Source organism: Coloeus monedula (assembly GCF_965178545.1).
Source record: "Coloeus monedula genome assembly, chromosome: 1".
NCBI lineage: Eukaryota > Metazoa > Chordata > Aves > Passeriformes > Corvidae > Coloeus > Coloeus monedula.
In genome coordinates, this window is record NC_138781.1 from 85,638,880 (window position 1) to 85,653,622 (window position 14,743).

A 14,743-nucleotide genomic window follows, 5' to 3' on the forward strand; every position below is an offset into this window, starting at 1 on the left:
TGAACTGCTGCGAGGTGCCCTGCTCCCTCTGTGGCAGGACACAGGAGGGCTGTCAGAAGTACAGCCTCCCCTGTCGGTGCCAGCAGGCGCTTCAGCTTCTGCGCGCTGCTCTGGCGTCCTGCTCGCTCCAGCTGTGGCATCTCAGCACGGGCTTACTGTGTCAAGGCACTGTGAAACACAAACCAGTGTCTCTGTAAGTGGTTTTATTGACTTCTGACCGCTACAGTGGTTTTCTGATGTGGTTGCTGATGGCAGTGTAACCCATCCAATTAAGCTAACGAGATGCATCGTCTTATCCTGTGCTGTCCTGTAAGCATGTGTAGCACTTGTTGAAGAAAAAGAAAAGTACACTATTGAACCAGAAAGTAGATCAAGAGCAGCCTGCCTGTTGCTCTGCTTAGTAGCTGCAGTGCTAAGCTTGGCTTGCTTCCTGTTTTATATTGCCCTTTGGAGTGGATAAGTGATGTACATAAGTGGATTTGCTTTCACTTCTTGTTTTGTGTTTCAAAGGGCTGGTTTCATGTTTGCATCATTTCTAAAACTTAAATGATGCAAGGATTTGAAATGTGGTAAATGCTCATATGTTTTGCAAAACAAAAAGCTCTGTTCTAAATGCAAGTTAACAGTCCTCCTAAATTTTGCTTTTATTACACTGTTCGTGAAGTACTTGTTTGTATAAATGCTATTGTTATAGATGTAGCTTTTAACATGAAACGACAAGTTAGTTTCTTTGGTTTGTGGCCTTTCCTGTAGTGTTACGCAAGTCATTGCCTCAGTTTCTTCTGACTGCTGCAAGTTAGTATGGGATAGAGGGAGAATTAAAACAGAATTGAGTTTTCTAAAATGTCACTGGAAGCAGGTGATAAAACGAGCTGCAGCTTCTCAGGTTAAGCAAAGATGGCATCACGTGAAAGAGAATGGCAGATGTGGTCCTGAAGTAGCATGTACTTAGGCTTGCGACTTTTTAACACTTTGGGCCGCCTTTTCAAACTGTGATTACTAGTAAGCTACTATGCAGAGTATCAGGAGGGAAGCAGGGTGGGTCATCCACATTCTTCACTTAACACTTACTTGACTGAGGTTTGTTGTTTACTGTTTAATTTTCGTTTCAGTGAAAGCTGGTGGGATGCGGATTGTGCAGAAACACCCACACAATTCTGATGCCAAAGAAGAAAAAGATAAGGATGACCAAGACTGGGAAACCAGCAGGTGAGCAATTTTATTTGGTGCATGTGCTGCAGTGAATTTCCATGACCTTGAACCTTATCACCAGTTTGTTTTCCTTGTGACTAGCAGACCAAAGATACAGTGCTTTTTGTATCTTAAAGCAGTAGCAAGTTAGACAGTCCTTCAAGAGAATTGGGGAATTTGAGAATTTTCGTAGTGCTGAGCCTCCTTTAAGTGATCCTGCCAGGCAAGAGAAGGCTGGAGAAAAAAGTACAATAAAAGTAAAACCTCAGCTTTCCTAAAATGTCTGAATTCAGAGTGTGCAGAAGCATGAAGGCTAGGCATATTTGGACACAAGTATTAGGCTGGTAGTCCGTATATGAGGTGGTCTTTCTGTGTGCTGGGTGATTCCTTTTACCCTTTGGCCCCTAATCCTGTGTCTGTCAGGTATTTGACAACATGGTGCTTTTGAAAAGACAAGAAAAAATAGATGGTACTAATATTATATCTTTATTTTAGATAGGAATCTTACCAGTTTTGGTGGTGGAGGATATTAAGACTGCAGTTACTTAGCAGTTTTAACTAGATTTTTTGGATTACCATTGTTTAGAAATGAAAGCAGGGAGGTTTGATGGACTGTAGCTGTTTTTCTGTTCATAGGAAAGCCACCTGGTTTTGTGCTGCTTTCCTCAGCTAGCTGTTTTTCTTTCCAGCCAAGACTATATTTACCTATAATGTTTATCTGCTAACTTAGGGCTTGGGTTTGTCTTTGCTATTTGCTCAAGTTAAAAAAAACAAACCAGAGAGCCATTCCTGTGCTTTGGTAAGTAGACTGAGATTATATTTATTTTACAGGTAAAACAATGGTAATAAATAAGCATTGTGAAAATGTCCAGAAATAAACCCAAATGTGTTTATTTACTTGAATAGGAAACACCTTTATGAGAAGGGAAAAGTAATCTTAATTAATATATTCAAATACAAGGCAGGAGAATTAAAGTTTGTCCTTTCTTTATCAACTAAATTGGTCATCTTGTTGTTCTGCACTGTGGCATATAAGTTGAAAGAGTCTGTATTGCAGCCAAGTTTTGTCTAAAGTAAGAAATTGTATCTTGGGGTCAATTTAAACTTTGTTGGGATACATCCTTTTATTTGCGGTGTGTTGACCTTCGCTGGACAGCAGGTGTCCACCGAGCTGCTCTATTACTCCTCTACTCAGCAGGATGAGGAGGGAGAAAGTAAGATGAAAAAGCCACATGTGTCAAGATAAGGACAGTTTAATAAAGCAAAAGCAAAGGCCATGCATGGAAGCAGTGGAAAATAAAATATGTATTCACTACGTCTCATCAGCAGATGATGTCCATCACTTCCTGGGAAGCAAGGCATGTAGTGATTGCTCTGGAAGACAAACAGCATAGTAATGAGTTCTCCCTGCCTCCTCCTCCTTTCTCGTAGCCTTTACTGCTGAGCAGATGGTGTGGAATATCCCCTTGGTCAGTTGGGGTCAGCTGTCCTGGCTGTGTCCCCTCCCAAGATCTTGTCTACCCACTGCCTGCAGGTGAGGATAAAGTTGGAGAAGCAGCTTAGGTTTTGTGGAAGTGCTGCTCAGCAGTAGCCAAAACTGGTGTGTTTTAAGCACCTTTCTGGCTACCAGTGCAAAGCACAGCACTGAGGGCTGCTGTGGGGAGGATTTACCACTTCAAACAGACCCAGCACAGTGTTATATACCTGCTTATCCTTATCTTTCCTGGTCATGCCAGCCTCATAGTGAGGAGCCTCATTAGGATCCAAATGACAAGACTTCTTGTGCCTGTTCACATCTAAGCCTCTGTTACAACACAGCACCTGCTTTATTCCTTTCTTCAAACAAGGTTATGTTTTCCCTCTTTCACTCAAATAGTGCAGGGAAAAGTTAAAATTTAACCTTGATATTTGTGGCTGTGTCTGCTGTAGCAGGTGCTGTGGCACAGTACAAGCACATCTGTAGGGGTAAACGGTGGGTGCTGAGGACTTCATGTTTACACTGTGTGTGTTTTGGAGATTAATTAGTTTGGTCATCTGGACTGAAGGACTGATCCTAGCTGGCATGTGTTAGGTGTCTCTCTGAACTGTGTGTGCCAGTTTAACATCGTCTGGGGGGAATCTAGGTGAGGTGCCCTGAGACCAGTTCCCAGTGTGAAACAAAGCCTAGGCAGCTAGGCTAGAATGATAGGGAGAAAGGTGCCCTCTTGATCTGTAGATGCTAACAAAAAACCCTGTATGTTAATACTGTGAGCAAAGTTGATGGGTTTAAGACAGATGAGAAAGTTTAATGACTTCTAGAGCTACCTTATTAACTAGTGAAAAGTTAGCTGTTGCACCTCAAAATCCATTCCTTCGTCCACTTGATCAGTTGCCTGTCAAAATATGCAGTTTGAGTGTGCCCTTTGCTTTGGTTTTCACGTAGAGGATACATTGTTGGTTTGTATTAGGCACTTGTACATACAGTTATTCTGAGTCTGTGTATTTATACTGAAAGCATTGAGCTGAACTATTTTATTTCTTTGATCTAATCCTCTTGAGAAAGAAAGCAGCAGGAGGGACATAAGGAGCATAGTTAGGTGGGAATTAATATGAATTATAACATAAAACCTAGGTTTGTTTACAAGTCAAGAGAAGTTGTTTTCCTGGTAGAACTGAGACCCTTTTGTGTATGTAAGGGAAAGGGTTTAATGTGTCTGTTGTAGGCTCCTGTGCAAATACTTGCACAGCTCTGGTGGCAGTACAAGCTATAGATGTGAGCTAGAAGGTATTTAGTGGTAGACAGAATAAGCTAGTCAAAATTAAATTAGGTTTGCAGTGTGTCAGCTGCTTTTGTGCTGGAAGGTGCAGTCCCCCAGAGTTTGTGTCTGCTCCAGATGATTCATGGTTCGCTTTGAAAATCCTTGGATTTCTGGTGTGTGTGAGGGGTGGTTTATCAGAAGATGGGTTTGTCGGGAGGGGAGAAGTGAGCATTGTTCTGCTTTCTCTAGCACCAAAATATATATATACTTTTGGGGCTTAGTTAGCTGGTATTTTATGTCCCTTTGTTAAGCAGATGTGGAAACATCTGTGTTTTCAACTTGTCATGGTTTTAGCCTTTGCCATTTTAAGGTGGTATTGTTGATATGATGCAATCTCTACTCCCCATTGCATTCGAAGTCAAAAGAAGCAAACAGCCAGCCCTTCAGGAAATCTGTCAGCTGATACGGGCAGCTGCCAATGGTGAAAGAGAAAATAATAAAACAGAGAAGAGTAATTTGTGTGTGAAGAGGGAGGCTAGGATGACTGAGTCATCATTTTAATCTCATTGTAAACTTAGTTCAAGACAGATTAGTGGAACTGGCAGTAAATGGAAGCAGAAGAATTCAATCTCTCCCAGAGTTCTCATGGCCTCCCCATGATGGCACAAATCTTAGCAGTTGCTCAGCAAGAAAGCTTTCGGCTTCGGTTCATGGAACTATTTGTGGCTTTGGAGACAGCTGGCATTGTTTTTGCAGTGTGCCTGTAGAAAGAGACTTGGATCAATGTTTCCGGTCTTAGTGTAAACAAAGCTGACACAGGTAAACCCCTCTGATGTAGCTAACTGTGCTGTGATAAAGGTGACTCTAACATTCACCAGGTACATCTTCTTTGTTTCTTTTTGCCAGTTGTTTAGCAACTCGCAATCCAGTTACTGTAACTTACTCTGCAAAGTATTTTACTCAATTCTCTTTCCTAAAATAAAATTGTTATGACAACCTCCCATTTCATGAAATCATAGGGAGACTTGTCAGGATGGTGATTCATGTTCCTTTAAAACAATATGTGGTAAGACTGTTCTACACAAATTTAAACTTTTCTTGCAGGGCAGGTCTCAGCCTTGAGTTGTAGCAGAAATAATTTTATATGTCTGGTATAAATACAGTTTTACTTAAAAAAGGAATATGGTGTGATTATATGGTGGAGAAGACTCAATGAAAGAAGGGAGGAGTTTGGTTTAGGTAGACTAAAGATACGTGTGGCATCCAAAGCCAGTGGCACCCTGTGGTCAGGGTGTCAGTGTTAAACTATACTGTGACGTAGGATCCTCAGCCAACGTTTCAGGATGAGTCATTTTGATCATCCTGGTTAGAGCTAGGATGCTGGCTGGATGAACTTCTGTACCGATGAATTACTGATTTTTTTCTTAGGTTTTTGTAATGTCTTAACACTTGTGTTAGTTTGGTTTTTTTGGATATGGTTGCAGTTTTTATTGATTGACAGTCATACTGATTGCTGCTGGAAGGCTTTTTTTGTGGTGCTAGAAGAGGCTAAAATGTATAAATAGAAGTACAGTTATGAATCAAACCCATCATTTTTCAGGACTGTATGCTGTCATAGAAATTATTTTGAATAAATAGGCTACTCATAGTCCTGGGCTTTATTAAAAGCCCATTAATGCCTGCTTAACTGAGATTTGCAGTATCATGTGCATGCCTATGCCAGCAGCTGACTCTAGGCATAATAAGTACTCCTGAAAGACAGATAATTTGAATTGAGAACTGCTTGTTCAGTTTTGCACAAGAGATTCATTAATTGTTACTCTGGGATCTCAAGAAGAAGAAACTATAATTATCTATAGGATCTGGATTTAAAAATATATTTAAAGCAAATATCTGGCTTGTTTTTAACAAACAGGGTAAACTGCAAAGGCTTTTATGTCTTAAAGGCTCTTTCCTTCTCTTTTGTTGTGTTTCTGAAACAAAGTGGGTAATTACCATTATTTAATTACTCAAGATAAAGGCACTAGTGTAGTTTCTCTCTATATATGTAAATGGTATGTGTTTTGTATCTTAAACCTACCTGGAGATTGTGAACCCAGCATTATGCCCGACTTTTACAATGTGGATATTTTCCTTCGTAATATCCATCGGGTGAAAGGAAAATAATCAAGAAGGTAACTTAGAATGTAGCAACTCAAAAGAAAAATCATGCTAATGAAGCATTTGGGTGTTTTTATGTCAAAGGGTACTCTCATTACTCACATGGTGAGAGAGGAGTTGTCAAAGGCCCCTGTTATCCCTCAGTGTCACTTGTTACATCTGAATATGCAAGTTAAGCTGAAGCTGGTTTTTTTCTTTCAGAAGTGCAGTGAAAATCTCAAAAACTTGGCTGTGGGTATATACTTTCATTCAAGAGTAAATTTGTTTTTTCTTTCCCTCAATTTGCTCTGCTGCAACTGACAAGAAATAAGTCACAGGCATTATTTCCATTTTTTTATTTGCCACTGAATGTTCTCCTGGCATTAAAATATTCTTAATTTTTGCCTTGTAATGACCCATGTTGACCAAACCTCTGAAGAATTTTAAAAACATAAATTAGGTTATATAATTAAGCTATTAAAGAAGGTTTGTATGTCTGTTTATGTCCTGAATATGGAAGTGTCTGAAACCATTTCTGTTCCTTGTATTCTATTGTTCTGGTTGTTTCAGCTGGGGTAGAAAGTGTAGAGTCAAAGTTCTGACCCTTTAACTTGGGAATAACTGCTCTTCAGGACAGCTGAGAGCTGAGAAATGATGTGCAGTGTTCAGCTCACTTGCATGCTCATTCTTTAGGAAGTAGTTTCCATCATGTATGAAGATGTTCCAGTCCAGGTAGTTCTGATGCTGTCTGTTGTAGAGTCAGTGTGTTTGACAGAAGGAAATACTGAGAGTTCCATGTGTAAAAAACAAAACAAACAAACCCCAAAAACAACAACAACAACAAAAAACCAACAAAAACCCAAAAACAAAAACAAACTTTGAACCTTGTTAAACACGGAAGCCAAACCCATATAAATGTGAACAGGTAGCATTGAACTTCCATAAATACTTGGAGTGAATAACCCATTAGTGTTTCTCCCATGTGGTTCACCGACATAAAGCTGAAAAAGGCCTCTTTGCCTATATTCACGCATCTGTAAAACCGAAGTACTGGAAATTTAAGCAGGCATTTGACTCAGTGTGATGAATATTTAAGATTAAAAGGACAGATAGACTGCTACATCTTCTGCTTAAGTTTCTGGAGAGGAAATTGCAACTTTGGTGGGTACAGGACTGAGTCCCCGTTTGCTTCAAAGGTCCCTTGGGCTGTTGTGTCAGTGGAGGCAGCCCTGAAGGAGTGAACTGGTACTCTGTAAAAGCATCTGTCATCCTCCTCTTTGACAGAATTCAAATTTCTTCCACCATATTTCTGACCACCTCTTTTTCTCCCCTCTTTTTGTAGCCTCGTTCTGTTACCTCAGTGAGCTGATACGGTTTCACAGAAGAGGTTATGTTCACAGATTGTATTGTCATTTTACACTTGGTGATGTAAAAAGTGAAATTTGATTAAATGTATGGATAGGACTCAAAGGTTTTTATTCCTATCTTTGGGCTTTGAGCTCTTGTTACTCAGGTATGGGGCTTTGGAGGCAATTGGCCTTAAAAATTAAGCGTGTGGGGGAAATGCAATGGAAAAGCAACCTGGCTGTGAATAATGTACTTGCAATTTCTGAGGAAGGTGCAAATTGCAGGAAATGTTGGGTGTTATCCCATGGTCATACAAGAGTTTCCTGTGACTAACTTTTTCTTTACTTGGCTAAATACTCCAAAGGTTTAAAGAAAGTTCTGCTGGAAAAAGGCTGTCAAAGAATTGCAACTATCATTTTGTAATACTACTAAGCATAATACTGAACATAGTGCTGTAAGGGAAATAGCTTCCTACCTTCTCCAAAACATCTTTATTTCCATAAGAGATTCTGTGCTTAGTGCTTGCTCTTTTTTTTATCACTTACCCCTTCTTATCTTTATTATTTTGGACTTAAATTCACTTCACAGTGTATTGGTTTGGCACAGGCTGGTTTTTGGTAGCAGGGAGGCCACAGAGGTGGTTCCTGTGAGAACCTCTTGGAAGTTTCCACCATGTCCAGCAGAGCCAATCTCTGATGGCTTTGAAAATGGACATGCTGCTGGCCAAAAGTGGGCCAATGAGAGAGGCTGGCAACACCTCTGTGATGACATATTTAAGAAGAAAAGCAAAGTCACAAGGTTTTGCTTCTATTTGGAGAAGAGGAGGTGAGAACATGTGAGGAAAAAAAACATGGTGACACCAAGGTCAGTGAAGGAGGGGGAGGAGGTGCTCCAGGTGCCAGAGCCGAGATTCCTCTGCAGGCCGTGGTGAGGACTATGGTGAAGCAGCTGTGCCCCTGCAGCTCATGGGGATCCACGGGGGATGCAGAGATCCACCTGCAGCCCTCGGGGAAGGTGCCCATGCCGGAGCGGGTGGATGCCTGGAGGAGGCTGTGTCCAGTGGGAGACCTGGTGGAGAGAGAGGGCCCTGCTTCCAGGCTGGAGTAGCCTTTCCATGGAGGACTGCACCCCGTGGAAAGAGAGGCCCACGGTGTGGCAGTTTTGGGAGCACTGTTTGCCCATGGGAGAGGCTCATGCCGCAGTGGGTGCGGTGCGGCTGCTGCTCGTGAGAGTGGATCCACATTGGGGAGGTTCACGGAGAACTGTCTCCCGTGGGAAGGGATCCCACGGCCTCACAGGGGAAGACTCCTCTCCTGGAGCAGCAGAAGGAAATCTCAGAGATGAACTGACCAAACCCCCATGCCCTGTCTCCCTGTGCTCTCAGTGGGAAGGAAGGAGCGGTTGGGGGGAAAAAGGTGTTTTTAAGGACTTACTTTACTTCTCATTATCCTCATCTGATTCTGTTAGCAATAAATTCACTTTGTAACTTTAAGCTAAGCCTGTTCTGCCTTTGAAGTGTTTTCTCCTGGTCCTTATCTCAACTAATGAAGCTTTTGTTAATTTTTTTTTTCTCCCCTCTCACTGCCCAGCCGTGGCGACACTTGTGGGTGCCTGGCATCGGGCCAGCGCCAAACCATGACACACAGTTAAGGGAATAGCTTCTTCATAGTGTTACACTCTTCTCCTTTACATAAGTGGCATTGCCTTCCATGCATTTTCCTACTTTATTTTCCATCTTTGTGTCTCAGTCTTTTGCATAGAGTTTTTATGATTAGCAGATGCTCAAGTCTGCTGAAGTTTATACATACATAATTTGATTAGTTATAAAATCTGAAAACAATACTATCTATGTTCATGTGATTTTTCAGGACAATACCTTCTGCAGATGACCAGTTACTTGGAGGAGTAGCAAAGTAATTGCTATGACCTCTGTTGAACTCTATCAAATGCCTATGCAGTAAGAGACTGATTTTTAAATGCAGAACTGCTGTAAAGCAAGAAAATAGGCTGTGAATATCTCCATTTAAGAACTGAAAATATCTGTGAATGTAGGGAATGGAGAAAAGGCTAGGCAAGATTATGAATGAAGCATTCTCATACAGGAAGATGAGAGTCTTCCGAAAGACTGTTTCATGCTTCCAGTATTTCTTGATGATTGAAGCAAAAAGTTGATAAATCCATCAGTGTAAGTGCCAGTTATGACATTATATGGATAGCTCTTTTCATATTCCTGAAGTACTGTGTGCATGTGTGAAAGAACTAAAAAAAATCTGATATTTCTCCCCCTCAAAGTGAATAGAAGATAACGCCATCCAGCTCAGCAAGAACCAGGTTTGGTCCCAAAAAAACATATGCTGTCTTATGAAATTAGCTGGAAAGCTGAGTTGAATTGTCAGCCAAGCTGGTGTAAGAAAAAAGATTTTAAAAGAATGGAAGGCCTTAATTTGTATTCCGTGTGATAAGGAAGGTGAGAACAGCTTAGTCATATATGAGAGGAAAATGGATGGGAAGTAGTATCTTTACAGTGGCACAGTTTAGTTAGCACAGCATTCCATGTCAGTACAGAAAAGTAAATGATCTTGAACTAATAGCTGGTGTGGTATTTTTCCTAGTTCTTTTCTCTTGATATCTTTCTAGAGTAATGGAGTGCATGGGATGAAGGTGACTATGCCAGACTGAAGGCACAGGCATTATAAAGCACAAAAATTTTCAAACCCAAAAGTACAGTCAAATCCATTTTGCTATGCCAACTAAGCAAATCTCTAATATTTAAGTGTTCAACAACACTGAGAGTATTTCTAAAGCTAAAGGTATTAATTTCTCCTAGAAAAAGCTTGCAGAGGACCAGATGCAACTCATTTATTTAGCATAAAAAATCTATGTTTGAAGTGAAGTCACCAAGAGCTGAAAATGAGTAGGAGGTGTGTGCGATTGACACTGCGTGTGCCAAGGAGGGGGATCTTTTTCCAGTAGCACCTTCCTCTCCCTTAAGTTACTTCTGCCTCAGCTGCATCAGGCACCAAACTTCGAAGCAGTTTAATATTAAAATAAACTTTGAATTACCATTTCTTGTCGCTGGGCCAAACAGGAGGGAATTTTATTTCACTCCCAGCTGCTCCCAGGACATTGGTACTAGAAGCAAGAGATACATGAGAGATAGATAAGAACAACACTGAAAGCATTGTTACACTGTCATCATTAGAGCTTTATTTAGTCTGCTTTGGCAGTTCATAGACCTGTTCACTGCAGCACATTGCTTGATGGGGGAGTGTTCACTGCAGTAGGCTTGCTGCCGTGTGGTATTAGTGTAATGTTTCAATGACTGCGTCTTGGTCACAGACATCATGCTAAATAGATGGCAGTTAGTAAAAAATACTTCAGCAACATTCACACAAATCTTAGTTCTGGTGAATTTCAGTTTCTGTGGGACTCATTCATTAGAATACATGTAATGCAGTGAGCCTGGAGCTGATACTGTGTTCAAAGGGCAGCCGGCTTTGTTGCTGCTGGATACAACCAAACTGGTTAGTTCCTTTCCCTAATAGTCTTGAAATGTAGCCTTTTTTCTTCTTTTTTTCCTCTCAGCTTGTTAGAGCTGTAATTAAACGCTAGGCTAGCTGTCAGTTATCGCTGGCTTCATCTAGCGCCTCACGCTGCAGTACTGAATTAGACAGTCCTTGAGAGCCAGGTACTTCGCAGTGCTGAGTGGTTGCTATTGCTTTCCAAACCCTATTCTAAAGCCTTCTTTTTTTACTTTAAATAAATAAATCAATACAGAGCTCTAGGTGTTACAGTGGAAGAGCTAGGCTGGATTTTTTGCTAGAATAGCTTAAGCTGAAGTGTCTCTTTTGAGAGTATTTGGAACTACCAAAAATGTGCAAAATTCAGTAAGCAAAATCTCACTACTCACTGTGCATCCTTGTACACCTTGAATGTTGCTAAAAAGCTTGACTGCATTCCAGTGCTGATGGTCACTCTCCTGAGGCTGCAATCTCATATGAGTGTTTAGAGCATGCAGTGGTAAACTATGTTTACTGTTTAGTGGTTGTTAGGATGATCAAGAGTACTTTGCATTACTCTACTTACAAAAGCTGCTATTGCTAGATTTTTTTTTTGTTTAAATCTTTTATTTTTCCATGCAGCTTATTAATGTATGTGCTCACGTGCAACATGTTATTGTTGCTAATAAGCAACTTTTTTTTGCATGTAATGTGTTAGATTTTTAACTTTGTGGAGCACTAATGAATTAACAAACCAGTTAATGCACAACCCCATTTGGCTTGTTTGTTAAAATGTTGGTTTTTGTATGGGAGGTGATGAAATGAAATTTTAGTAAACTGAACTGAGTATTTTTCACTTCTGTGATTCTTCCTTTATTTCTGGTATCATGCTAACTTGTGATTCTAGAGGAAAAGTGTATTTAGCCATGTGTATGCTGTTTTATATCAGCAGTGACACTAATAGCATTACCACAAATTCTTCCACATAAGGCTATTTAGAAGGCTTTTGACTAAATGAAATTTAGCATTCTTATTTATTGCTTTGAAAACTTAATTTCCTGTTTTCAGAGATTACACAATTCTGTTTTTGCTGGTGTGTTTGACAGATTTTATTCTTGTTCCAGTTTACAATAGGGAAAAAAAGGCCAGAACAAAAAAAAAAGCTTCTGAGGAGTGGAGCTTTGTGTTCTGCTGTTTTCTCCTAGCATAGGCCTTCTGGCTGATAACACTGGTTGGTTTGGTCCCTTCCCTGTATCAGGATGGTTTGGATGACCTCTATATGGCTTTGAAGTTTAATACTACACTTTTCCTTCATATCTTATGTAGCGGGTTGAGTTCGAAACCGGGCAGAAACACCAATTAAATGTAGTGGGTTTGGTTCAAAATATTCATTACTTACTTATTTTCCTTCTGTGAGATAAGAATTAGGAGAAAAGCAAAGCAGGCACAAACCTTAAACAGTTGCAGTACAATGAAAGAGTTTTATTACTAATAGAATTAGAAGTAAAGAGACAATAACAAAACAAAATTAAAGCAAATCCCCCCCCCCTCCAGCCAGCACTTCTCTCCTTTTACCTAGCTCACACAAGGGATAACAGAACATGGGATGTTAGTCAGTGTTCCAGTTCTTGAAAAGTCTCTCTCTTATGCTTAAGGGAAAAAAGGGTTTTTCCTTCAGTTGCACGTGGTTCCCAAACTGCCACCAACAGCAGATCCGCCCGGAAACAAACAATCTGCTGTGTGTAGAACATCTCTCCCATGAAAAATCTCACAGTTCCTTCACACTGCAAAACATGGGCCATCACATGGGGTTATTCATCTTTTTAAGGATAAGTTCTTTTGGCCTGCACACAAAGGCTCTTCTTCGCCACAAGTCTCTAGCAGCCTCTTACTACTATATAGCCTGGCATCGGCATTCTTCACAATCTTCACAGGCACACGAAGATACTCCATCCCCCCATGTTCTTCAAATGGATTAAAGAGACAAACAGTTTGTGGTATTACACTTTCTTACCACGGCATGCAAGAAGGTTTCTTTTAAGCTGCGCGCCAGAATCGCGGCACCGCCCTCTTTTCTCCTGTCGCCATTTCCAGCTCCGTCCCACGGGACTCACTTCTCTTTCTCTCTGACTCTGACGCTGCCATGTTGAAGGCTGTTCTTGTTCAGCCTTTACGGTGGGGAAAGCCTCGCTCCCTTTGTGCTGCTGGCTGCGTGGTGTCCTCTTCAGTTCAGCACGAAGTGTGCTGGCTGCAGACAGGAGGCTCTGCCGGCTCCCGTTGACTCCGCCGGCTCCGCATGGAGAGGAGAGGGACCCGCCGGTCCCAAGAAGCCGTGCTGGATGGGTTTAGCTGTGAGCAGTCCATGGCTGGTTTTAGCTGCCTGTGGCTCTGAGGCAGTCCCCCCCAGCCACCCAGGGTCCGTGCCACAGCGCTGGGAAAGGGGCAGTGGCCCCGGCCCGGCCCGGCGGGGCTGGGAGGCTCCGAGCTGTCCCCAGCCACCCAGCAAGCGAGCTCCGACCAAAAGGGGAAGTCCCGCCTTTCTGTGCGGTTTAAATATGTAAATTGTGAGAAGCGTAATTGGTCTTAAAGACTGTCCATCAACTCAGGGTCAACCCAATACATCTTATAAGCAATCACAATTACAGAAAATGTGCATTCCTGCTGATAATGTTTATTCCTTCTGCTATTCTTCAGAAGATCTCCGTTTATGACATCTTCTTTTGCAGTTCAAGTTCTCATTTTATGTTGTGTCCTACCCTTGAAACTATTTCTGTATTAATTAGTGATCTCCAGTTCTCCAGTTCTCATCTTGTTGTATTTTCCTAAAATCACCTTTTTTTTTTTTTTTTCTTTTTTCTCTTGAGAAGAGTTCTAATGTTGAGAGGCATGTGTGCCTCTCATCTTCATATGCAGAGCTAACAAATTAGCTGGTTTGATGATCAGGACTTGGCTCTTTTATAAAAATTTTCAGTGTCAGACTGAGAAATAAATATGCTGTTTAAGAGCTGCATAGTTCTAATGGGAATAGATAGGTAGTAATCATTTTTTAAAGCCAATGATGTGTCATTTCTGTATTTGACTGTTCCAGTTTCTCTCTGCTTTGTCCTATACTAACTCAGTTTAATGAGATGTCTTACCGGCATTTTTGGAAATCTCTGCATACCAAGTAGGCTAGAAGATTTTTGTTTGTTTTGATAATTCTGGCAGTTTTTAATACCCTTCACTGTGAAGAGCAAATTGCCAAGTTAATGCACACTGTTTTCCTTTGCCGTAGGAGGAGGAAAGGGAAGATAACTGTCCACAGTTAATGCACCAGATTTTGTCTTCCTTTCCACCTTCTAAAAAATTTTCGTAGGTTTGTTGCCTAATGGCTTTTTAAGACGCTGGATGTTTCATACTTCTCCCTGCCTGTTACCGTGTCTTCTAAAACAATAACTAGCTGGTAATACAATGAAGGGAAGAGGGAGTTATAACCTTGTTATAATCTCTTTCTTCCTCTTCAGTTTTAAAGAGTAGGGATGTGTCTGCAGGCCAGCACAGAACTGTGCCTGTGCAGCACACCCCAGCAGATGGTCCTTTGGTGCAGCGTACAAGAAGAATCTGTGTACAATGATCCCGATGAACTCTCCCATCATCTCACAATCCAAATTACTGCTTAGAAACTTGCTAATCAAATTACTGCCATTCGACCTAGTTCCTACTTCTCTTGTCCCTCTTTTGACCATGTGTACATTTCTCACCTTGATAATCACCTTCCTGAAAAGGCACCATCACAGCCTAAGTAGTGTGTGCCTCAAAAAGGTTTTATTTTTGCTTGCTTGGTAGTGC

The 14,743-nt window shown here is 41.1% G+C and overlaps 1 protein-coding gene across 1 annotated transcript in view; it reads left to right on the top strand.

Annotated features, from left to right (window-relative positions):
• The window catches only part of DAP (death associated protein), a 53,056-nt gene that overhangs the window by 5,333 nt on the left and 32,980 nt on the right, over window positions 1-14,743 (top strand). Inside the window, exon 2 of the mRNA XM_082278757.1 lies at window positions 1,113-1,209. Coding sequence (XP_082134883.1) covers window positions 1,113-1,209 — 97 coding nt within the window. The remainder of the gene's footprint in view (window positions 1-1,112; window positions 1,210-14,743) is intronic.